This window comes from Panthera onca, chromosome E2 (assembly GCF_046562875.1).
Source record: "Panthera onca isolate mPanOnc1 chromosome E2, mPanOnc1 haplotype 2, whole genome shotgun sequence".
Taxonomy (NCBI): Eukaryota; Metazoa; Chordata; class Mammalia; order Carnivora; family Felidae; genus Panthera; species Panthera onca.
This window is the reverse complement of record NC_138353.1, coordinates 10,371,385-10,394,658: the sequence shown is the minus strand read 5'-3', so window position 1 is coordinate 10,394,658 and position 23,274 is coordinate 10,371,385. Positions and strand designations below refer to the sequence as shown.

At 55.7% G+C, this 23,274-nt stretch overlaps 2 protein-coding genes across 3 annotated transcripts in view; both read right to left on the bottom strand.

The window, feature by feature from the left end:
- Positions 1-82: 82 nt before the first annotated feature.
- Positions 83-9,671, bottom strand: DACT3 (dishevelled binding antagonist of beta catenin 3). The gene is made up of 4 exons (XM_060651536.3): positions 9,299-9,671; positions 3,651-3,747; positions 3,359-3,511; positions 83-2,367 (listed from the first exon to the last, which is right to left on the bottom strand). Exons 1-4 carry the CDS (start codon positions 9,545-9,547, stop codon positions 965-967), a joined length of 1,902 nt encoding a protein of 633 aa, XP_060507519.2. The 5' UTR covers positions 9,548-9,671; the 3' UTR covers positions 83-964.
- Positions 9,672-16,499: 6,828 nt separating this feature from the next.
- Positions 16,500-23,274, bottom strand: part of PRKD2 (protein kinase D2) — a 36,421-nt gene continuing 29,646 nt past the window's right edge. For both annotated transcript variants that reach the window (XM_078439642.2, XM_078439643.2), the window contains 3 exons: positions 20,845-21,112; positions 17,284-17,369; positions 16,500-16,966 (listed from right to left, as the gene is read on the bottom strand). In XM_078439642.2, the coding sequence (XP_078295768.1) occupies positions 16,754-16,966; positions 17,284-17,369; positions 20,845-21,112 (567 nt within the window). In that variant the 3' untranslated portion in view covers positions 16,500-16,753. The remainder of the gene's footprint in view (positions 16,967-17,283; positions 17,370-20,844; positions 21,113-23,274) is intronic.

Below are 23,274 nucleotides of genomic sequence, written 5' to 3'. Positions count from 1 at the left end.
TGTGTTCAAAGCAAATAATAGTTGCTCACTAAACGTGAGTCCAAAGGAAAGCCGTTTTACCACAGAAGGAGAGTCCACCACGTATGGAACAGTGTGCATTTATTTACAAAGAGGTTAGAGAAACACAGAATCTGGCCCCCCTGTGCACTGGGGAGTCACCATCGTCATAATAAATACAGTAATTTTAAAAAAGAAAAAAAAATACTGGATTGGAACAGCTGAGGGTCATCCTGGGCTCTCCCCACTCCCTCTGGGAGGGGGGAGAAAAGGGGGGGGCATGAGATAGAAACCATCTTCCTTCCCCTCTTCTACCTCCTAATCCTCCATAACTGTCCCGGGATAGAGGCGAAAGAGTCCTTCTTTCCAGGTGCTACCACCTCCTAACTGACCCTCAACACCCCAAAGTCAGTGCTCCTTCCTTTCCCAGGGCACTCTGCAGGCACCACCTGGGTCAGACACAGCGTCTCTGACCGCGGTGCCAAGGGGATAGCTTAAGAATCCAGGGACATGGATGGGGGCACTTTGTGAATGGGGGGGGGGGGGAGACACCATATCTGGGCATGGAAAGGAGGAATAAGAGGGTTCAGTGACAGTGGTGAACGGGAACAAACGGACTAAGTGTCTAAACTAAAATGGGGAAATTCGAACTGAATTACCCCTTCCGCATACCATATTACACCCATAGTACAGATGAGGAAAAGTGAGGCCCAGACAAAGGGAACTTTTTTGCCCAAGGGCTGCAGAGCCAGCAGCTGAACTGGGTCAAACAGGGCTCCTCCCCCATTCCTCCCTATGGTGGAGGGGGAGCCTTTTCAACCAAGACTGCAGTGGATGGGGGCAGTGAGGAAGGGTCTTTGGAAGCAGAGAAAATGGTGGTCTTTGGAAGGGAGGTATGGAAGGGTCAGTGATTGGGTGCGTGGTGGTGCAGAGGCCATGAAGGGGGAGCCCGAGCAAACCCCCAAACTCACACTGTAGTCATGACCTTGAGAGAACCCGAACGGAAACGCAGTATCTTTTTCTTGAGTGCGTGGGAAGCCTTGATCTTCACAAACACTTTGGCGGGGCCCGCGGGTGCCCCTCCACCTGCACCACCCCCTGCCCCAGAGGCTGCGGTGGCTGCCACCAGCTGCTGCGGCCACACCAGGCCACCGCTGCCGTCTGAGTCGCTGGATGCGGAGCTGAAGGCAGGCGACTCCCCCTCGCTGGCGCTCGATTCACTCTCCCCATAGCCGCCGCCGCCGCCGACGCCGCCGGTGGGACCCCGGCGTCCAAGGGGCCCCAGGCGCCCCGCAGAGCACTCAGAGTCGCTGCCCGCGCAGCCATAGAGAAGACGGCGCTGCGGAGCCGACGGGGATGGGCCGGGCCCCGGGCCGCGGGCTGTCGGGGCTCGGGGACGGCCGCGGCGTCCGTCCGCAGCGTCGATCTCCGCCGTGGAGCGCCAGCGGCGGCAGGACCCCGCGGCCTGCGCCGCGAGTGTGGGCGCAGGGCCGCGACGGGGCCTCGGCGGCCGGGGCTCTTCCCGTTCGGCCGTGGGGTACTTGGGGGGCCCCGGAGGCACCGCGGCCGCGCGGCCCAACAGGCTGGTCTCAGACTGGGAGCGCGCGGCCTTGCGAGCCCTGGGCGAGCCCCGGCGGCCCGAGGCCTCCGTCACGCGTCCGCGGCGGCCGGCGGCCCGGGGACGCTCCCGGGGTGGGGACTGCTCCACGCTGCGGCCACGGGTCAGCGGTGGCGCTTTGCGGCGCGCCGCGCGGCCGGGGAGGCCGCGGGTGGCGGCCTGCGCGCCCGGGATGTACTGCGCCTTCACCAGGCGACCCTCGGCCGGGCTGTCGGGGGGCGAGGGAGCGGCGGGCGGCGCGGCGGGCTCGGGCGCCGTCTCCGACTCCCACGGCGAGGCCCAGGCGCGCCCCAAAGGCGCCGGGCTGGCGGGACGGCCCCCCGCGCGCTCCACTGGGGGCTCGGGCGCGGGCCGCGCGCCTCCGGGGGGCGGGGACACGTCGGGCGGCCTCTGGCGCACGCTGTTCTGGCGCCGCGGGCCCCCGTCCGCGCCCCCGGGACTGGTCCGGGGCTGGCCCGCCCCCCGGCGGCGGCGCCTGCGCAGGAGCGCCGAGATGTAGCCGTCCAGGGGCCGCCCGGTGCCGGGGGCGTCCGGCGAGTCCGCAGGAGGCCGGACGCAGGGCCGCGGGCTGCGCAGCGCCACGGCGTGCAGGGGGCTGGGCGTCAGGAAGGGCCCCGCGCGGGCCCGCCGCTCCGCGGAGGAGCAGGCCTCCGGGCCCGCGGAGCCCGCTGCCGTCGGGTAGGGCGCCGAGTATGATCGCGGCACGGCTGCCCGAGCGCTCACCGCCTCTGGAGCGCTAGGACTGGCGTCTCCTGGGGAGGGAGGCAAAAAAAAAAAAAAAAAAAAAAGGAAGAGAGTGGAGAGACTCTCGAAGCCCCTTCTAAGGTGAGCCTAGGAGGGTCAAGTTGCCTACCCCTCCTCCTCCACTGTCATCAAAAACCCCGCTCTCCGCCCCCCCCTTCCCTCCTACCAGGTTCATAACCACATCTTCACAAGACCCTGAATGGTCTGTTCCGCCCCTGCCTCTCTGACGCCTCTCCTCTGTAATTTTAGGTCTCCGGCTACATTGGCTTCCTGGTTGCACCTGCCAGTCACGTTCCAGCCTCACGGCCTTTGCACTTTCTGTTCCCGCTACCTGGAACACTGTTCCCTGAGGATATCTGTTTGGCCCACTGCCTCACTTATTTTAGGACGCCACTCAAATGTCACAGTCTCAGCGACATCTTCCCCGGGGGCCGCGTCTTCTAAAATGGCAACTTCCTCGCCGATTCCAAAGAGGACGCCCTCCCTGGTCCCCTTCCCCTAACTTTCTTCTCTGTCTGTCTATATCTGACTTATCTTGTTTATTATCTGTCTCTCCCACTGGAAAGTCAGCTTCTTGAGGACAGGGGTCTTCTCCTCCCCCCCCCCCCCCCCCCCCCCGCCACGACTGCATCCCTCACCACTAGGATAGGGCTACGCCGGCACATAGTAGGGGCTCAGAAACTTACTTGTATAAATGGACAACAGCAGTTCCTGTTTCCCGAGTGGCTACCGTGGGTGCCAAGTCTAATAGCAATTAGGGCTGAGGCTCCCTGAATATGCAAAACTTCCCTACGACGACGTAGGTGCTGTTATCAATCCCACTTTAACCGAGGGAGACACGGAGGCCCCGAAAGAAGCAACAGGCTCAAAATCACACGAAAGGGGAATGTCACAGCCACAATTTGAATCCAGGTCAGTCTGACTCAGAAGCTTGGGCTCAAAACCATTCTCCTACTGTCCATTCCCTGGTTCTCAGGGCCCCAACCCCACCCACCTTACCTAGGGACTTGGGCCTCTCGCTGGCATAGATGCCCCGGGGTTCAGCGGGACCCAGGCGTCCATAGGAGCCAGATCCAGAGAAGCCACTGTCCCCACAGAAGGTAGAGGGTGGTGAGTCTGGACCCCCCGTGGAACTGGGGTCTTCATAGAAGCCTGGATTCCAAGGAGAAGAGGAGAGATCATCAGGGGCTGGGCGGGGAAGCCAGGGGTGGGGAAAGGAAGAGACCAAGAGGCAGCCTGAGAGGTAGGGGCAGGAGGAAAGATGGGGGTATCCCAGGCACGCCCTGCTTACCTGAGCTGCGCCCGCTCTCCTGTTCCAGGCCCCCAGACTCCAGGCTCAGGTCTCCCAGCTGCTGGCCCAGGTCCCAGATGAGCCCAGGCAAGGCCTCCTGAGGGCATGAGGAAAGCAGATTGGTCAGAATGCCCCCCCCAACCTCTGCCAATGAGCCCCCCACATCTTCCCAGACCACCGGTAGGGTTTCACCTTGACAATGAGGCTCTGATTTCGAAAGGGTAAAAGCACCCAAGCCCCAGGATCTCCCGCCTCAAGTTCTCTGTCCCTTCAGCCCAATAGAAGTCCTTCCGATGGTCTAACTCAAGTCCTTCGTGCTGCAGCGACATCACCGTCTCTTGGGTGTGCTAAGCTTCAGAAGGCCCCGCCCCTGCTCCCTCTCTATCAGGTGTTCCCTCCATTTGTGCTCGTGGCCCCTTAACACCTATTAGGATGTCCCTCTTTGAGCCTAAGCTCAGGTGGTCTAGCTGGAAGGGCAATTCGCTGCTACCTAGCAGATCCCTTAGCCATGGGGTCCACCTTCTCCAGTCCTTGACCTTCTCTTCTTGGATGCTCCCATCTCCCCCCACCGCCCCTTATCAGCAGCAGAAAGTCCTTCTGCAAGGCTTCCTTAAGTCCTTCCTGCTGCAGACCGGTTCTTTCCCTCATATGGATAAAATAGGCAGACCACGACTCATACTAAGTCCTTTGCTCCTTCTCTTGGGAAGAACCACTCCCCCGCCCCCCAACACCTACTGGAAAGTCCGTCTGTAAGTCTAGCCTTAGTGGGTACTACAGCAACAAGCCCCAGCAGGTTCGCTTGCCTGGGGGACGGCATCTTCCTCCTGCCCTTGCTTCATTCCTACCCAGAAGCCTCACCCCCCTCCAACCCCCCCCCCCCCCATGTCTCCCATCGCCCCTCATCCCCATGAGAAATTTCTGTTGAGTCTATCCCGGATCCTTCTTGCTGCAGGAAATGACCATTTCTTATCAGGGATGAATGAATGAAGGTGAAAACCCTTTTAGCGGAGCGGCCGTCATTAGGGAAGGGGGTGGGGCTGAGGCTGAAACAACACAGATGGGGCCTCTGAGACACTAGGGCTTAACCCCATTTTGGAAAACAGATCCAGGAAGAGTCCCACATGGGTCCGGGTGAGGCCAGAGGTGGCGGCAGCCGCGGGCCGACGGTTGACCCTCAGACAAAAGCGGCTTGTCTGGACGGCGGGCGGGAGGCAGGGAGGGGGGAGGAGCTGGGAGGCCAGGCGCCCAGCCCTGCCTATTTAGGGCAGAAAGACGGGCCCGGCTCCCCCGCAGACGCCCCCCCCCCCTCCCTCCCCCAGCTTCCTACTTCAGCGGCGGCTCTCCTGGGCCCCTGTCCTCACCCCTCCCTCCCCCGCCCCCAGAACAGAAGCCCCCTTCTGGGCTTGTTTATAGGAGCAAAGTCAACAAATCGGTCCACTTTGGGCTCCTGCCCTGGGCCGTGCAGAGATGCTCAGGGTGGCGTCATCTTTGAGCAGAACCCAAGAGGTCAGCCCAACTGTGTCGTATCAGGGGTGGCTAGAAGCGTTCCCGGAGCGCCCACGTACCCCACGTCGTCATGTCCCCCCTACTAATCGCCCCCTTGCTCACTCTGCCGTAGCCTCGAAGCCACACTGGCCTCTTTGCTGTCCCCCCCCCCACCCCCACCCCAGCACGCCTTGCTCCTGGCGAGCTCCTACCTCTGTAAGATGTGTTTCCCCTGAATTTCCCCCTGGCTCCCTCCCTTGCTCGGTTCAGATCTTCGCTTTACATGATCCCTCCTCTGACCAGTCTTTCCAAAATAGCTCCCCAGTCATTCTGCACCCTGTTGCCCTGCTTTCATTCCCCACCCCCACCCCCACATGACCTCCTGGCTCAGAATGATACATTGGGTTGTCATTTGTTTTTTGTCTGCTCACTAAATGTCGTTCCTGGAAGGCAGAGCGTTTTGTCTGCTTTGTTGGCCGCTGCGTCCTTCCCCCACTTCCCCCCCCCCTACACACACACACACCCACACCAAGCCCAGTGCATAGCACAGTGCCTGGCACAGAGTAGGCGCTCAGGAGATGTTTGCTGAAGGGATGAACGTATACAGCAGAATACTATGCAGCTGTCAAAACGGAAGGAGGCCATATGTGTATACAGTCATCACTCACTTACAGCTTCCAGGCGGAAAAGGAAAGGGCATAGCACCAGCGTGAGTCAGAATTACCTGAAGGGCATTGTTCGCGCCTAAATTACTGGGTCCCGCCTCCAGAGCTTCCAGGCTGGAGCCCAATTTGCATATCTTGCAAGACCCCCCCCCCCAACCTTGCTAGTCCAGCGGCCACACCTTGAGAACCACTGGCATTGTCCCCCCAAGGACCTCACCCAAGAGACCTGGAATTTGTGAGAAAGCAAAGCATCAGGCGCCTGGGTGGCCCAGTCGGTTAAGCATCCGACTCTTGATCTTGGCCCAGGTCATGATCTTACGGTTTGTGAGCTCGAGCCCTGTGCCGGGATCTCCGGCTGACAGCGCAGAGCCGGCTTGAGATTGTTTCTCCTTCTCTCTCTGCCCCTAACCCATGCGCGCGCTCTCTCTCTGTAAATATCTCTGTAAATAAATTTAAAAAAAAATTTTAGTACAATAAAAATTAAAAAGTAAAGCAAAACACTACACTTCTTGGTATGTAAGCTGTGGAAGAGGTCTGGAGGGACCCACGCCAAGGTGACAACAGTGTCGATTCCGAGGAGACCTGGGACAAGTTACTTCCCCTCTCTGGGCCCTGGTTTCCTCCTCTGCAACATGGCATTCAACTCTCTCTCTTATGGGGTGTCATAAGGATTAAATGAACTAAAATAGTTCCTTTTAAGCTCTTAATAAATGCTAGCTTTGATTATTACATGAAAGCTCTGCATTTCATTCTTTTTTTACTATTTACTTATTTTTGAGAGAGAGAGAGAGAGAGAGCATGAGCAGGGGAGGGGCAGACAGAGAGGGAGACAGACACAATCCGAAGCAGGCTCCAGGCTCTGAGCTGTTCAGCACAGAGCCCGACGCTGGGATCGAACTCACGAACGTGGAGATCGTGACCTGGGCCGAAGTCGGGCACTCAACCGGCTGAGCCACCCAGGCGCCCCCAAAGTGCTGACTGTCTCAACAAGGAAAATAGAAAGTCATGTTTCACTCGTGTAATTAAAAATAAAGATGAAAGGATCGATTTGGAAGCTGGGGGGGGGGGGGGGAGTGAAGTTCTGCCCGTGTCACGTCGGTTCCCAGAAGGAGTTAAGGGGGACAGACAGGAGAGGCCTCCCCTTCCCCCGCACCTGGACCCTCCAACACCACCCTAGTCTACACACTGTCACTGTTTGTAAGTTTGACCCCCATCCCTTCCGGGTGCGAAGCAATGATAACTCTTTAAAAGACCAGAAGGATGTTGGCCTGAATCTAGCTCCCTGTGTACCCACAATGCCCCTCATCTTTTTTTTTTTTTTTTTTTTTTTTGCAAACCCTTCTGCCAGGGGACCGTCCACCATCCAGGGAGGGTTAACATGCATGGGGTTACGACCCCTGGAGAGCCCTTTGCCCAAGCGTTTCCAGACCTTTGTCCCCACCCCACCCCCCACTGCTCGTCCAATTCCCTTCATCTCTATTAGGAAGTCCTTCTGCAAGTCTAACTTAAGTCCTTCTTGCTGGAAGGGGACCCTCTCTCTTGGTGGGAGAGAACAGAACCCCCACCCCACCCCCATCCAGGATTCTTGCCTCTTTTCTCTGAATATCCCTCGTCGTCACCTGCACCCCCCACCATTCCTATTAGAAACTAATCAAGTCTGGCTTCAATCTTTGTTGCTTCAAAGGGAGTGTATTCCTGGGGCAGGGGAGGGGGGCACAAGGGGGGGGTGGGAGGGGGAAGTATCCTAAGACAGAGGCTCAGGGATCAGAGGAGGTACCCACACCCTCCTCAGAAGGACCCAGGAACCCCCAACGGCAGAGGAGTTTATATTTAGCGTTTCTCTGTTCCTCCCTCGGTGCCGCTGTCTCTCTCCCGCTGCCTGCCACCGCCTCCTCCCTGACGCTGGGACGGAGCTTTGCCTGGAGAGTGTGGGGGAAAGAGGCCTCTCCACTACCACCTCGGGGGGGGGGGGGGGTGTTAGGCAGAGGGGCGGAGAAGGGGGGAGACTTAGGGGCAGGGATGGGGAAGCTGAAGGACAGAGAGAGGAGACTGAGGCAGAGAGAGGGCGAGACCGAGGGACAGGAAGGAAGGACACAGCCTGCCCATCCCTGTGCTTTCTCCCTCTCCTCGTAGGGTGGGAGGTGCCTTCCCAAGCCCAGCCAGCTTGGGGGGGGGGGAGCGGGGTGAAGGCCCCCACAAGGCGTCTCCAACTTTGGGAGGGGGTGGGGCCTCCCACAGCTGTTTCTGTTTCCAGAGAAGAATGTGCAGGGTCCCGCTCCCAGTCGGGGGAGGGGCTGTGCGTGCAGCCCCGGAGTCTGGCTGCAGACCCCCTCCCCATTCCCCATCTGGGGCGGGGGCAATGGAGGTCAGCAGCAGGGAGAGCCCCCTCCCCCGCCACCCCGGCTCAGGTTTCCCCAAACGGGAAGCTCTGACCACACACAGGCTTAGGGATGGGATCTGCAAGGGGAGAGCCAGGGTCTGGGGCCTGGCAGGCTGGGGGGGGGGGGGGGGGGGGGAGGGGAAGAGAGAGGTGGGGACAGGGACTTGGGGCCGGAACAGAGAGGTGTGCAGAAATGCAAGGGAAGCCTGGGGAGACAGAGATAGACACAGAGGGTTAAGAAAGATAGAAACAGACACTGAAAGTCACAGGGATGTGGCAATAGGGAGAGAGAGTGAGGGGAATCCAGGAAAAGGTCAGGAGAATGAACAAATGACAGAGAAGGAGAGAGGGGTGGTGCTCCTTAAGTCCTTCTGGAGACCTCTGCCTCATTTTCCACCATGAGAGCACTCGGGGAGTTCAGAAGTCGGGCCCCCACGCTGCCTCAACCTGCCTCTTCTGGGGTTAACCAAGGCTGGGACCAGGTAGGAAAGGAGGGAAAGTGTCACCAGAGAGTAAAGATGACCGCGGGGTCCTCAGGGACTGCAAGCTTCCTCTCAGCAGTGGTCCCTCCCTCAGGAGGCCCGAGGATCCCCTCCCCCCCCCCCACCCCGCCCCGCCCCCTCCGGAGATCTCCAAGCACATCGGGACTTAGGGAAGATGGAGCCCTGGTAGCGGGGCCAGAGCGGGGCATGTTTGGATCCCGGCTGTGTGACCTTGGGTGAGTCACTTGCCATCTCTGAACCTCAGCTTCTTTCTCTGCAAAATGAGGACTATCACCCTCCTCTCCCCCAAGCTTCAAGAAGACAACGCATACCAAATACTCGGCCCAGGCTTGACACATACTTAGCGCCTAGAAGAATTTTCTTTGGGGAAAGGGTCTGTGCATTTCACGAGGCCCCAGCGGAGGCGATGCAGTCCCCCCCCCCCCCCGCCACCTTCCCCAGTTTGGGGTCGAGGAGGCCAGATCCCGCCCGCCGCCCATACTCCTGGGTCTCCAGCCCCACCCCCTGTCCTCTCCCCCTCCCCCACCGCAACGGGTGTCTGAGCATCCAACCGAGACAGACAGACAGATAGACACACACGGGGGCGGAGGGATGGACGGACAGGCGGCCCCTCACCAGCTGCTCCTCCAGGGCCGCTGCGGCCCGGCGCGCCGCCGCCGCATCTTCGTCCTCATCGGCGTCCTCCTCGTCCTCGGCCTCGGCGCCCCCCATTCCGGGCTGGGCCAGCCGCAGCGCCTGCTGCACGCGGTACTCCTGCCTCTCCCGGAGCCAGTGCAACTCGCAGAGCCCGGCCAGGCTGCCCTCCAGCCAGCCCCGCAGCCGGCCCCGCTCGGGGCTCACCGGGAACGAGAAGGCCCGGATCATGGCTGCGGCCCCCGACCCCAGCCCGGCCGGGCCCCACGGCCACCCCTCTCCGGGTCCCACCTCCCCGCCCCAACAGCCCGCCTGCCCGCCCGCCCGCTGGCCCGGCTGTCACCGTCTCATCTGCATAGGCGCCCGCCCATTGGGCCGCCCACCCGCGCCTTATCTGCATGGCCACGCCCCCGGCGACAGAGCAACCGTCGCCTATTGGCTGCTACCCTCCTTTACGAAGCTGCTCGGCGGTGCACCCGCGCCCCCCGACGCGACGCATGCTCGCAGCTTCCTACTCGCTTTGCTTCTGGGCGGCCTCGCCACGCCCCACCGCTTGCCAGCCTTTGGGGCCTGGTCACGCCCCCTCGCGCGTCACAATGAAACAAGTCCGCCCTTGCTTCAATGTCATTGGTCCGTGCCTCCCGGGTCCCGCAGCTGGTTCCGCCCCCTTGCGGGCGAGCTCAGGCTACCATTGGACTGTCCCGCGAGAGGGGAAGGGGTGATCTATAAATAGGGAATGGGTCCACGTGACAGTTTGGCAGCTGTTCCTCTCCCCACCCCCCCCACCCCTAGCAACCCTAAGCTGCTGAGGCTGTGCAGGGGGCGGAGACGGTTATTGAGTCGAGCCCTGATTTGGCCTCCTCTTCCAGGAAGCCTTCCCAGACACTCAGCTGTATAACCAGAGGACCAGCCTGGCTAAGACCGGCATCCTCCCATAAAATGATGCTTCTAAGCGTGACCGGCTTCACCGGCGTGTGACCAGCTTAGGAGGGCCCTGTGCTTGGTTTAATATTCGGCTGTTCCTGTCTTGAAATTCTTATTTTTTGAACCAGGGGCTCCGCATTTTCATCTTGCAGCAGGCTTCCCAAATTATGTAGACAGTCTTAACTTCTAACTAAGAGTCTGAGATCGATGACATCCCGAATTCTGGAATTAGAAGACCAGCTTGGGTGGAAGATCCTATAATTCGACCAGAACAGAATCTAAGCGTCTTTTGTCTCCCAGATCGTATGGGATATTGCGTTCACCATTCTACGATTCCAGGAGCCTTTGTTCTACGTTCTAAGAGGCTTTGTTCTCAGCATTCTAAGATGCTCTGTTCTCGACGTTCTGTGGTCCTAAGAGTCTGAGCCTGACTTTCGTTTCCAGGGTTCCCTCTGGCTCCCCTGGCTCCGCGAGCCGGGCTGGCGCCCCCTCAGGCGGCCAGCCTGTGTCACTACGCCGAGTGTGTCCCCCTACAACCTTCAAGATCTAGCTCCAGTGTTCATACCCATTTCTCAGACAGACCTCGACTCCCTAAAGGCCAGGGCCCAGAAGATCATATGAGAACCTCCCTCTTCTGGGACCCTCCTGCACCAGAATGCATTCTGGTCGTAAGCTGGAGAGGCGGTGGTACTCTTGAGAGCTAAGACTCTGGAACCAGACTAGGGGGAGGGGAAGGGCGTGTGAGCCCCAGCCCTGCCCCTTTCTAGCTGTGTGACTTTGAGAAACTTGGTTAACATCTGTGCCTCGGTCTCCTCATCTGTATGATGGGGGTCATAACATTATCTACCAGACAGAGTCGTTCTGAGGATTGAGCGAGATACTTGTCTAGAGCCTTCTATGTAGAAAGAGCCACAGAAGGGTCTGATAAATAAGTACGAAATAATCTCGTGAGTCCCAATGAGCTTGGACTTCAGTAGAGACAAACTATAGTCAATCCCCCTCTTGTTTAAGACAGACCTAGAGTGTCCTTTAACTGCCTTAATTTTCCAACAGTGGGGAGATGACCGAGATTCATGATAGGTGGATCTAGGGAGCTCAGTCGCAAACAGGATTTTCTCAGTAGTTAGTGTCTGGGGTGATGTCAGGATTGCTTTTCCATCCCTGCTGTTTGTGCAAAGCCAGTTGAACCATTTCTTGCATAAAATGCTGGATCTGAAACTGATTTAGGATTTGGTCACTGGGCATTCAAAGATGGGTATTCCTAGGAAAATAAATAAAAAAAGAGAATGATTAATGGTTGAATAAGGGAGTAAAACCAAGAGTTGAGGCCCGAGGGCAGCCAGTTGACAGGGTTGCAAGAAGGAGGTACAGAGAGATCCTTGGTTGATGGAATCAGGACAGCGGTCACAATTCTTCAGATAACCTCATTGCCCCTCCACCTTTTTAAATCTGTTTATCTAGAGAGCAGGGGGCATGCACGTGTAGGTAAAGGAGGGGCAGAGAGAGAGAGGGAGAGAGAGAGAGAATCCCAATCAGGCTCCGCACTATCAACGTAGAGCCCGACCCAGGGCTCGATCTCATGAACCATGAGATCATGAGTTGAGCTGAAATCAAGAGTCAGAGGCTCAACCAACTGAGCCACCCAGGCGTCCCCACCTCGTTGGCCTCTTGATGTTCCCATTGATGATGAGATGTCCGAGGAGTCCCTGGAAATGAACATGCAGCAGAAACTTCCAACTGTAACATACAAGTCCCTCCCTCGGAAGCCCCGGGCCTGGGTGCAAAAGTTGCCCACACATGGGTGGAGGCCATATTAAATCCTCGGGGCTTACTGCTAAGCACTTGGCTCCTCTGATACTAATGAAAAAGGGGGTCGCAGTCATCCTAGACCCTGTGTCTGTAGGGTGACTTTCGGCCTTGGCAGGATGTGGCTGGTCTCCTACGTTTGTGGGGAATTCGGTGAGGGGTGGAGAGAAGAAAGAGTGAAGGTTAGACATGAATAGAATGAAGGGGGATCGAAACTCTGAAAAGGACTCACAGGATTGGCAAGATAACAGGAGCCAGTCCGGCTGGCAGGTAGGTACCAGTCTGCAAAATCCTCACACACAAGACACGCCTGACGGGGGGCGGGCAATGAAAGACTCATGGAAATAATTGTCTCATTCAGCTGAGGGGCTCAGCCAATAAATGCTGATTGAAGATGGGACACCAAGGAGAAGATGTAGGGACGGGACCGGGGCCATGAAATGAGTCACAAGAGGGGTGATGCCGCTTGTTGCCAAGAGAAATTACGAGCGGCCCCCGTTGACTCGGGGTGGGTAGTGTTTTGATAGCTGGAAAATCTGGGTGAGTGCAGTGGGGAGGTGGTTCCTGCCGTTAGGGCTGTTATGGTCTGACTGAGTCCTGTGAAGGGACAGGATGCGAAGGAGCCCAGACATCCTGAGTCATCGATGCCAGGGCTAGGGCGAGGTTACTGTCACAACCAGGCGGTGAGTTAGAAGGAGTCTTTGAGGGGTACGTGAGACAAGGCTCAATCTGCCTGCAACCCATCCTATTTCCAAATCAGGTTACATGCTGACGGACTGGGGGGGGTGAGACGTCAACCTATCTTTTTGGGGTCGGGGGAGGGGACACACTTCAACCCATCGCAGCCTCAGAAACCACTGGAGTTGCGTTTTAGTCTTGGGTCGAGATGCCACGAACGATGGGATAACTTCCTCCTGTGGCTACCGTTAGCCTTCGGGTGCGGAAGTCGGGTCCTCAATGGGGTGCTTGTGGCTTAACGTCGCGGCAATGCGTCCCTAGACCCCTCGTGTCTCTGGGGGGTACGTGTTGAGTGTCAGTGAGTGAGCCGAGTGGGGGGATCATCCACATATTGGATTTGGGGGGGGGTGGGTATGGCAAGGGGAACCACACCCCTCAAATGAGCATTCAGGGTCCCCGGAAAGGAAGAGGGGGTTTCCGTGACCTCTTGAGGCCCTCCTGTCCCTGTGCATTGTGGACTTTCCCGGGTGAGAAGAAAAAGATGGAGAATCTGGACGTAGAGGGAAATGAAAGAACGTGTGGACAGACGAGGCGTTCGTAAGGTAAGCTGGGTGGTTCCGGAAGGTACAGAGAGGCAGAGACAGTGTTCGGATTGGGAACTCGCAGCGACCCAGGTTTGACTCTTTTATTCATGGCCTACAGGTCTTGGCCCAGCCATATGCCAAAGGCTTGAGGGGTGTTTATGGACACGGAGAAAGCCTTTCAGAAGGGGATCCTTGGGGAGACTAAATCTTAAGCCTCGAATTTGGTGTCCCTTTTCTTTATTGTCCCTACAAGCACCTCTGTCAAGATCAGGGTTGGTAGGGGCGCCTGGGTGGCTCAGTCGGTTAAGCGTCCGATTTCAGCTCAGATCACGATCTCGCGGTCCGTGAGTTCAAGCCCCGCGTCGGGCTCTGGGCTGATGGCTCAGAGCCTGGAGCCTGCTTCCGATTCTGTGTCTCCCTCTCTCTCTGCCCCTCCCCTGTTCATGCTCTGTCTCTCTCTGTCTCAAAAATAAATAAACGTTAAAAAAAAAAATTAAAAAAAAAAATCAGGGTTGGTAGTATCCAATGGCCCTGACAGAATGGGCTTTTCTTTTCTTTTTTTTTTTTTCAAATTCAAGGTGTGGGGCCTTAAAGTGACACTGTGTGGCTTTGCTTTGATGTGCCCCGGCATCCTCATGATTGATGTTGGACTAACCTCATGGAATTCTGCAATCAAGGTATTTCTCCAGCTCATGTTACGGGTTTGTTTTTTTTTTTTTTTTTTAAGTTTTTATTTCTTTATTCATTTAAGTAATCTCTACGCCCAACGTGGGCCTTGAACTCACAACCCTGAGATCAAGAATTGCTCTCGATGCTCTTTGGACTGAGCCAGCCAGGCGTCCCTCACGTCATGTTTTTGATCGTCTCTCTCATTTCTGGCCTCAAAGTGTTAACAAAACGAGTGGCCAAGATCGAAGCAGTGGGATTATCCAGGATCAGGCCTGAGTAGGCATTCTGTATATTTCCCAATGTGGGTCTGTCATTGGGGATGGATTGGTCTATCTGTTGTCTACCCTCCTGGACCTTGGACCAATCAGTTTTATTTTTATTTTTATTTAAAAAAAAATTTTTTTTAACATTTATTTATTTTTGAGACAGAAAGAGACAGAGCATGAATGGGGGAGGGTCAGAGAGAGGGAGACACAGAATCCGAAACAGGCTCCAGGCTCCGAGCTGTCAGCACAGAGCCCGATGCGGGGCTCGAACTCACAGACTGCGAGGTCGTGACCTGAGCCGAAGTCGGCCGCTTAACCGACTGAGCCACCCAGGCGCCCCGGACCAGTCAGTTTTAGAGGGAGAAGCATTCGAGATGGAATCCAAGAGACACTCTCCAATATTATCAGCTCGAATTATGCCTCAAAGGTATTCTCATTTATCTGGAGATCCTCATTGAGATTCGTCTGAACTTCTTTTTTTTTTTTTTTTTTAAGTTTCTATTTATTTTGAGAGAAAGTGTGTGTGAGTGGGGGAGGGGTGGAGACAGAAGGAGAGAATCCCAAGCAGACTTCATGCTGTCAGCACAGAGCCTGCGGCGGGGCTCGAACCTACGAGCCATGAGATCATGACCTGAGCCAAAATCAAGAGTCAGGCACTTAGCCAGCTGAGCCACCCAGGTGCCCCCCTCATCTGAGCTTTTTTTTTTTTTTAATTTTTTAAATGTTTGATTTATTTTTGAGAAAGAGACAGAGTACGAGTGGGGGAGGGACAGAGAGAGAAAGAGAGAGACACAGAATCCGAAGCAGGCTCCAGGCTCTGAGCTGTCGGCACGGAGCCCGACGTGGGGGCTCGAACTTGTGAACTGCGAGATCATGACCTGAGCTGAAGCCGGACGCTTAACTGACTGAACCACCCAGGTGCCCAATGAACTTCTTCAAATCAAAGAGCCGTCGCTCTGGATTATCAACAGTAGCCAAACTATGGAAAGAGTCCAAATGTCCATTGATGGATGAAGAGAAGAGAGGGAAACAAACCACAAGAGACTCTTAGCTGTAGAGAACAAATCACGAGTTGACAGAGGGAGGTGGGTGGGAGATGGGCCAGATGGGTGATGGGTACTAATGAGGGCATTTGTGCTGAGCACTGGGTGTTTTATGTAAGGGATGAGTCACTGAATTTCTACTCCTGAAACCAATATCGCACTCTATGCTAGCTAAAATTTAAATTAAACAAACAAACAAACAAACTGAGCCTGGATGGCTCAGTCGGTTAAGTGTCTGATTCTTGACTTCGGCTCAGGTCATGATCTCACACTTCGTGAGTTCGAGCCCTCATTTGGCTCTACGCTGTCACTGTGGAGTCGCTTCGGATCCTGTCACCTGGCTCTCTGCCCCTCTCCCACTGGCGCTCTCTCTCTCTCTCTCTCTCTCTCTCTCAAAAATAAATAAACATTAAAAACATAGTCTGGGTGACAATGAGGAGCTGGAGGGCAGGGGTCAAAGGTGGAGCGATCCCTCTGCCTACAATCTCAGGACCGGGATGAAGCTTGAGAAGTTAGCTCAGAAGACCGGCCTTCCCGACCCCGAGGCTCGCTTGAGACTCACCCAGCCATACCCACTCTGGGTCTTCACTGTCCTGGGACGGGTCTCTCTCTCCGCTGGATGGCGAACCCCCTGAGGGCAGAGCCTGGGCGGTCTCAGTCACCACTGTGTCCCCAGCATCACCCACCACAGTGTGACAGATGGATGACCCAGTGAATGAACACATTCTGTGCGTAGAGAAGTCACCGCATCGGTTTAAAAGAAAATACTAAATATTGCGCATCAGGTTTCTACCCCGGACCAGACTTGCGCTAACTGCATTGTTCCTACCAGTGGTTGCGATTAGTAGTAATGTCCCCAACCAAAACAGTGGATCAAACGGGATTACTTTGCTCCAAACCCTCCGAGCCTCCAGTCGGGCTCCTGCATCCGTCCTCCCCTCCGGGCTTACTCCTTCCTTTTCGAACTCTTCCTGCTTTTCGCTTCCCCATCCTCCTTCTGCTCCCCTCTGTACCTTCCCCCTTCCAGACTTCCCTCCTGGCAGTCCTCCCTCCAGGTTTCCCATCCCTGTGGCTCCTTCTTCCAAAAGTCCTCCAGCTTCCAGCCCCCTCGCCGCCACCTCTCCCATCCCTCCCCCACCCCACCCCCTTTTAGGAAATATCCTCTTTCCGGGTGAACTCCATCTCCGTGAACAACAGACTCATGATACGAGAGTGCGGTGTGGCCAGAGACTCAGGCCATGGGGCCAGAGATGAGTTCGTTTTAATTGCTGGGGAGTTCACGTTGCAAATAACTACACCCCTCCACGGACACCCGCCGTGCTCCTCCCCCGGGGCGTGCGCCATCCGGTTTGGGCAGGAAGCCGCTTCTCCTTAGATGGAACAGTTCCACGAGATGGTGCGGGAGGGCAGCTCTCCGGGGACGGGAGCACAGCATCATGGGGCAGCCAGGGCGGGGGGCACGGGGCCTCAGAGGACGCTGATGCGCTCGGCCAGCCCCTGCATCTCGTGGTCCTGCGGCGGCAGGGCCCCACCGAAGTCCCCATCGGCGGGCAGGCCGGGCCCGGGCAGCGGGTGCTCGGCCACGAACTGCTCCCAGCGCGCGTCGTCACTCTCGTGCGTGATGTACCGCTCGCCCATCTTCCCCTCCAGCTCTCGGAGGTCCAGCCACGTCTGGTACTCCTGGGCCCCGGAGACCAAAGGTTAGCAGGCACAGAGCACACAGCGCCCGCACCTTATCCACCCCGCGGGGGACCGGCCGGGTACCAGGGAAGGTGAAGCCACGCCCTTCACCACCCGCCCAGCCAATAGAAATTCAGCTTCACCTCCTTCTACAGCCCAGCCAATGGGAACCTCAGCCACGTTCGCGAGCCACGGAAAAAGTACCTGCATCCTTCACCACCCGCACAGCCAATAAGCCATCTGGTTCCTCCCCTTACCCCAACCCAGCCAATAGGACCTCCCGCCCCCTTCGCTCTCAGCCCCGCCCCCTGCATCACCTGTAACCAGGGGTGACTGAGAGATTTGTCCACGCTGTAGCGCTTGCGCATCTTCACCTGCAGCAGGTTGTTGATGAGGTCAATGGCTGCACGGGAAGGAGACAGTTCAAGTCCTGCGCGCTGAGGGGCCGCCCCTCCCCTCCAACAGGCCACTCCAGCCCGCGTGCCTACCATCCGGGGCCTTCCCTCTGCATGGCCCCGGTGGCTCTGAAGCCTCACCTGCACCACTCGCTCACCCACCCGTTTCCTCATTAAATTACCATTTTGCCCACCCCTCCTCCGACGTTGCACACACACTAGCTCCTACATCTCTTCACCAAGACTCTCCCTCAGTTTCCCCATTTCTAGGTCACCTTCGTAAGCTTTGTCATACAGAGGTGCATACACGAACACCTGTACTACTCCTTGCTTAATATTCTTCTTTAAGCATATACAATGGCATGAAATCTGGTCATTTGCAACAACTGGGTGGAAGACTGTATTATGCTAAGTGAAATAAGTTGGAGAAAGATAAATATATGATTTCACTCACATGTGGAATTTAAGAAGCAAAACAGATGAACAGAGGGGAAGGGAAGGAAAAATAAGATAAAAACACAGAGCGAGGGGGGCGCCTGGGTGGCTCTGTCGGTTAAACATCCGGCTTTGGCTCAGGTCGTATCTCCCCCGGCTTGTGAGTTCGAGCCCCGCGTGGGGCTCTGTGCTGAGGGCTCAGAGCCTGGAGCCTGCTTCCGATTCTGTGTCTCCCTCTCTCTGCCCTTCCCCCACTCGCACTCTGTCTCTCTTTCTCAAATAAAACATTAAAAAGAGAGAGAAAGAGAGAGAGAGAGAGGGAGGCAGATTATAAGAGACTCCTAAACACAGAGAACAAACTGAGGGCTGCTGGAGGGGAGAGGGTGGGGCGGTGGGCTAAATGGGCGATGGGCATTAAGGTGGACACTTGTTGGGATGAGCCCTGGGTGTTCTATGTAAGTGATGAATCACTAAATTTTACTCCTGAGACCATTATTATACTATATGTTAACTAACTTGGATTGAAACAAAATTTTTAAAAATATATATTTTTGTTTAAGCCAAACCATTTGTCCAAGATATACCGTGAAGTGGACAATGCAAACTGAAAAACAGTAAGCTGCCATCTGCGTAAAAGGGGAAAATAAAAGAATATAGATCCACATACTTTCTTGCACTATTTTTTATAACTTTTTTAAAAATAAAAGTTTGTATTTATCTATTTTGAGAGAGAGAGGCAAGGTAAGAGAGGGAGAGAGAGAGGATCCCAAGCAGGTTCTGCACTGTCAGCACGGGGCCTGACTCAGGGCTCAAACTCACGAACCGTGAGATCCTGACTTGAGCCAAAATCAAGAGTTGGACGCTTAACCAACTGCGCCACCCAGGTGCCCCTATAACTTTTTAAAAAATGTTTGTGTATTTATTTTGAGAGGGGGAAAGAGAGTGTGAGCAGGGGAGGGGCAGAGAGATGAAGAGAGAGAATCCCAAGCAGCCTCCACACTGTCAGCACAGAGCCCAACGAGGGGCTCGATCCCACGAACGAGGAGATCATGACCTGAGCCCAAATCAAGAGTCGACGCTTAACTGACTGAGCCACCCAGACTTGTAAAAAGACCTGTAATAGCCATTGTCTTTGGGAAGAATAACAAAGGACTGAGAATTTTCACTATAGATCCTTCTGTATATTTAATATTTATTTTTGAGAGGGGGGAGGAGCAGAGAGAGAGGAAGACACAGAATCCGAAGCAGGCTCCAGGCTCTGAGCTGTCAGCACAGAGCCCGACCGTGGGGTTCGAACTCACGAACCGCGAGATCATGACCTGAGCCAAAGTCAGAGCTGGCTGAGCCACCCAGGCGCCCCCCTCCCATTCTGTATATTTAAAATTTTGAGCCATGGGAGTATTTAAACAAAAATCGACAGCATTCTGTTTCACATCACTTCCCTTTTTAAAAATTCATTTTTCAAGGTGAAAATGAAAATATTACATCACCCTGGTCAACGAGAATCCAAAGATCACTTGCCAGGCACACAAAAATAAAATGAAAATAAAACAAACTTATTCGACGGTAGTCAGCCAGTGGTTTCCTGCAGAAGGCCCAGAGACCGGCCTGTCTTTTAGGAAAAGGAGAATTGGCGAGTGTCAGGCATTCAAGACAAGCCATCACTCGTCCAAGGCTGTCTCCTTGATCAGAAGCCTTGAAGAACAAGGCCTCACTGTGTGAACCCCTCTGAGTACAGGCCTTACCCACACGGCCTCCCTCACACACGGCCATCCACACCAGATTCCCTCTTGCTGAGACTTCTGAGTGGGTCCCAAAAGACCACGCTGAGGACCCCCCAGGATTACTCTAGCGCTCGAGGATGCATATTCTTATCACTTCGTGCTTACCTGCCTCAGGCCCACCACTGCCACCTTTTTCTGCACTAACCCCCACGGCACCCCTCCCCGCCCCCCGCCCTGCCTGCTCCATGAGGCCACATCCCTCTAGGGCCCTTCCTTCCTCGACAACCTTCTCTTCGCAACCTTCTCCTCACGTGATCCCTTCTCTCCTATTCATCCCAGTATTCCCAGAGGCTAGGACAGTCAGTGCTGGGCACATAGTAGGCACTCAGCAGGTAGTTGTTGCGTAAACTGTTCCGAATAGTGATTGTCTTCTTAGCCCCCCTCGCATACTCTGTCTTCCTGAGCTCCCCCGGCTCCGGGACCTGCCCCCTTGTTCTTACAGCCCCCTCACGTGCCCCAGTATCTTAGCCCTGCGGTAGGCGCGTCCCCACACCTGGCTGGGGCCCCAAAGTTACAAGCCTCCTGGGGCCCAAGTCACAAGATCCAGTGTCACTACCCGGCCACAACGCCGAAGCCCCTGAATCCCAGTGTCCATCTCGGGCCTGGCTCCCCTCACTATGCGCCCCCCATTCCCACCCGCTTCTAGGTTCAGGTGACTTTGGTCCCAGGACAGGTCCTTCTGGACGGCTTCAGAAACCCTCCATGGCCCTGCCCCTCCTCTCGCCACGCCCCTAAACCAGTCCCCTCCATCGCTGGACCTGCCCCCTTGGCCCCAGGCCCAAGTCTGCCCGGCACCCAGCAAATGAGCTGCCCTCCGGAGCCACTGCTTTTGCAAGGCTAACCCTTCCGGGGTCATAACCCCAAAGCCTCCAGGCCCCAGCCAATGCCATGGGAGGAAGGATCTGCCTCTTCTGGCCACCCCAGCTGTTTGGTTTCCTCAGGTCCAGCGGTCCCTCTCCTGGTCCCGCCCTAGACCAGCCAAACCTCGCTCAGGCCCCAAGGCGCCGTCTGTCCCCTGCTTCTGGAACACTTCGTTTCCTGTGAACTAGGAACCAGGCCTGACTGGTTCCACACAAACCCCTGAGTCCCCGCCCCAGGGTTCCAGGTCCAGGGCGCCTCACCTTTTAAAGGACCGCCCCCCCCCGTGGCCCCACCCGTCGCTAGGCTCCACCCCCATAGTTGTTTCAGGGCTCCACCTCTTCTGCGGCCCCGCCCCCTCCGGCCCCGCCCCCCTCCGCGCCCTCCGCCCCTCGCCTCCGCCCACCTCCGGAGGAGATGCAGCTCCAGGGGCAGGCTGGGTACATGAAGGCGGCGTTCTGGATCTGGTCTTTGATGTCCTCATCCTCGTTGAAGGGGAACGTGCCACTGAGGCTGACGTACATGATCACGCCCACCGACCACATGTCCAGGGAGCGGTTGTAGCCCTGGTTGAGCAGCACCTCGGGCGCCAGGTAGGCAGGCGTGCCCACCACCGAGCGCCGGAACGACTTCTCGCCGATGATGCGCGCGAAGCCGAAGTCGCACAGCTTCACCTGCAGAGGGCGTGGGGTGGAGGGTCTGAAGGAGTGTTAAGGCTGCACCCCACCCCGGGTCCCCACCACCACGCCCCTCTGTGGCATTCCAGACAAAACTGAATGCTGGTTCAGATCCAAGCCTCTCCTCCCACTAGTCAAGTGACCTTGGGCAAGTGACTTCCTCTCTCTGTGCTTCAGTTTCCTCATCTGTAGGAGGAGAGGGATCAAACCCGCCGACCTCAAAGGGCCGCCATGAGGATCACGTGAGTGTATCCATCTAAGGCGCATAGGGTAATAAATGCCCCGTATGCCATGAGCGCCTAATAAATGCCACCTGCTCCTAGGCTTCCACCACACTGAGCAGGTCTCTTAACCACCTCGTGCCTCTGTTTCCTCTTTTGCACAACGGGGATCCTAAAAATCCCCACCTTAAAGGGTGGTTGTATGGATTGAAAGAATAAATACATGCAAAGTGCTGGGAGCAGCGTCTAGCTCAATGTGAGTTTCAAGATCTCGGGGGCAGGACCCAACTCGTCCCAGCCCCAGCGATGTCATGTGTATCGAGGATGTTAACAGCAGCTTCCTCTCCAGCTGCCCTGGGGATTCAATGGGACACCCGCGCGTGAACTGCTGACCGTCAAAGCCAGCAGACAGCAACAGGTGTTCGCCCAACTTTCCCTTGATGGTGGAGGCAGTCTAGGGTCACGGACAGGCTGTGGAGCCAGCCACACCTGGGTTCAAGGTCCTGCCCTCCTTCCCATCAGTTCATAGGCAGCACCCTTTCTGTGCTGCCATCTCTGTTCATGTATTGTTCCTCCCCTGCTCAAAATCTTTTCTATGGCTCACTATGGCTCTCCAGAGTCCAAGACCCTTGGAGCCCCAAGCCTCTGTTGCCTGCCCTCGGAATCAGCCACAGCCCAACCACTGACTCGATGTGACAGCCAGGCCACCCTGTCCTAAGATCCTTTTCCTTTTCAAAGATCCAGCCTTTTCTGCAGATGTTACAATGGAATATTGCTTGGGAGTAGCGAGCCATGTGACGATATAAATGAGCTCGGAAAACATCTAAGTGAGAGAAGCCAGACACAAAGGGCCTATCTAGCGTTGGATATTCTGTTTATGCAAAACGCCCAGAATAGGCAAATCTACAGAAAGTAGATTCATGGTTGGGATGAAGGGTGGTGGGATTGGGGGATGATGGCTAAGGGGTACGGGGTCTGTTTTGGGGGTGATGAAATGTTCTAAAATGGGCTGCACAACTCTGTGAATACACTAAAACCCACTGAATTGTATACTTTGGGTTTTTTTTTTTTTTTTTACGTTTATTTCAGAGAGCGAGAGAGAAGGAGGGAGGGGCAGAGAGAGGGAGGGAGGGAGAGAGGGAGAGAGAGAGAGAGAGAGAGAGAGAGAGAGAATCTCAAGCAGGCTCCACACTGTCAGCACAGAGCCTGATGTGGGGCTCAAACTCACGAACCATGAGATCGTGACCTGAGCTGAAATCAAGAGTCAGACACTTGGGGTGCCTGGGTGGCTCAGTCGGTTAAGCATCCGACTTTGGCTCAGGTCACGATCTCGTGTCCGTGAGTTCGAGCCCTGCATCGGGCTCTGTGCTGACCGCTCAGAGCCTGGAGCCTGTTTCAGATTCTGTGTCTCCATCTCTCTCTGACCCTCCCCGTTCATGCTCTGTCTCTCTCTGTCTCAAAAATAAATAAACGTTAAAAAAAATTTAAAAAAAAAGTTACTTTAAAGAGTCAGACACTTAACCAACTGAGCCACCCAGCCACCCCCAAATTGTATATCTGAATCAGTGAATTGTATCATGTGTAAATTGTATCTTGATAAAGCTGTTTAAAAAAAAAAAAAACTCGCTACAGGGCCTTTGCACCGACTGTTCCTCCTGCCTGGAATACTTGTCCATCCAAAAAAAAAATAGACTCTTACTCTTTCTTCAGAGAGTTTTTCTCTGACCCTCCAGTGGGCTACCTAGTTATGTGAGCTCACAGAACCATGTCAGAGAACTCATTACAGATATGACATTATCGTGACAATATGATCAACATTTGTTCTTCTCTCTGTGACTTGCACTGACCCATACGGTGGCCACTGGCTACTTGTGGCTACCGAGCCCTTGGATATGGCAAGTGCAATTGACAAACTAGTTTTTATTTAATTTCCACTAA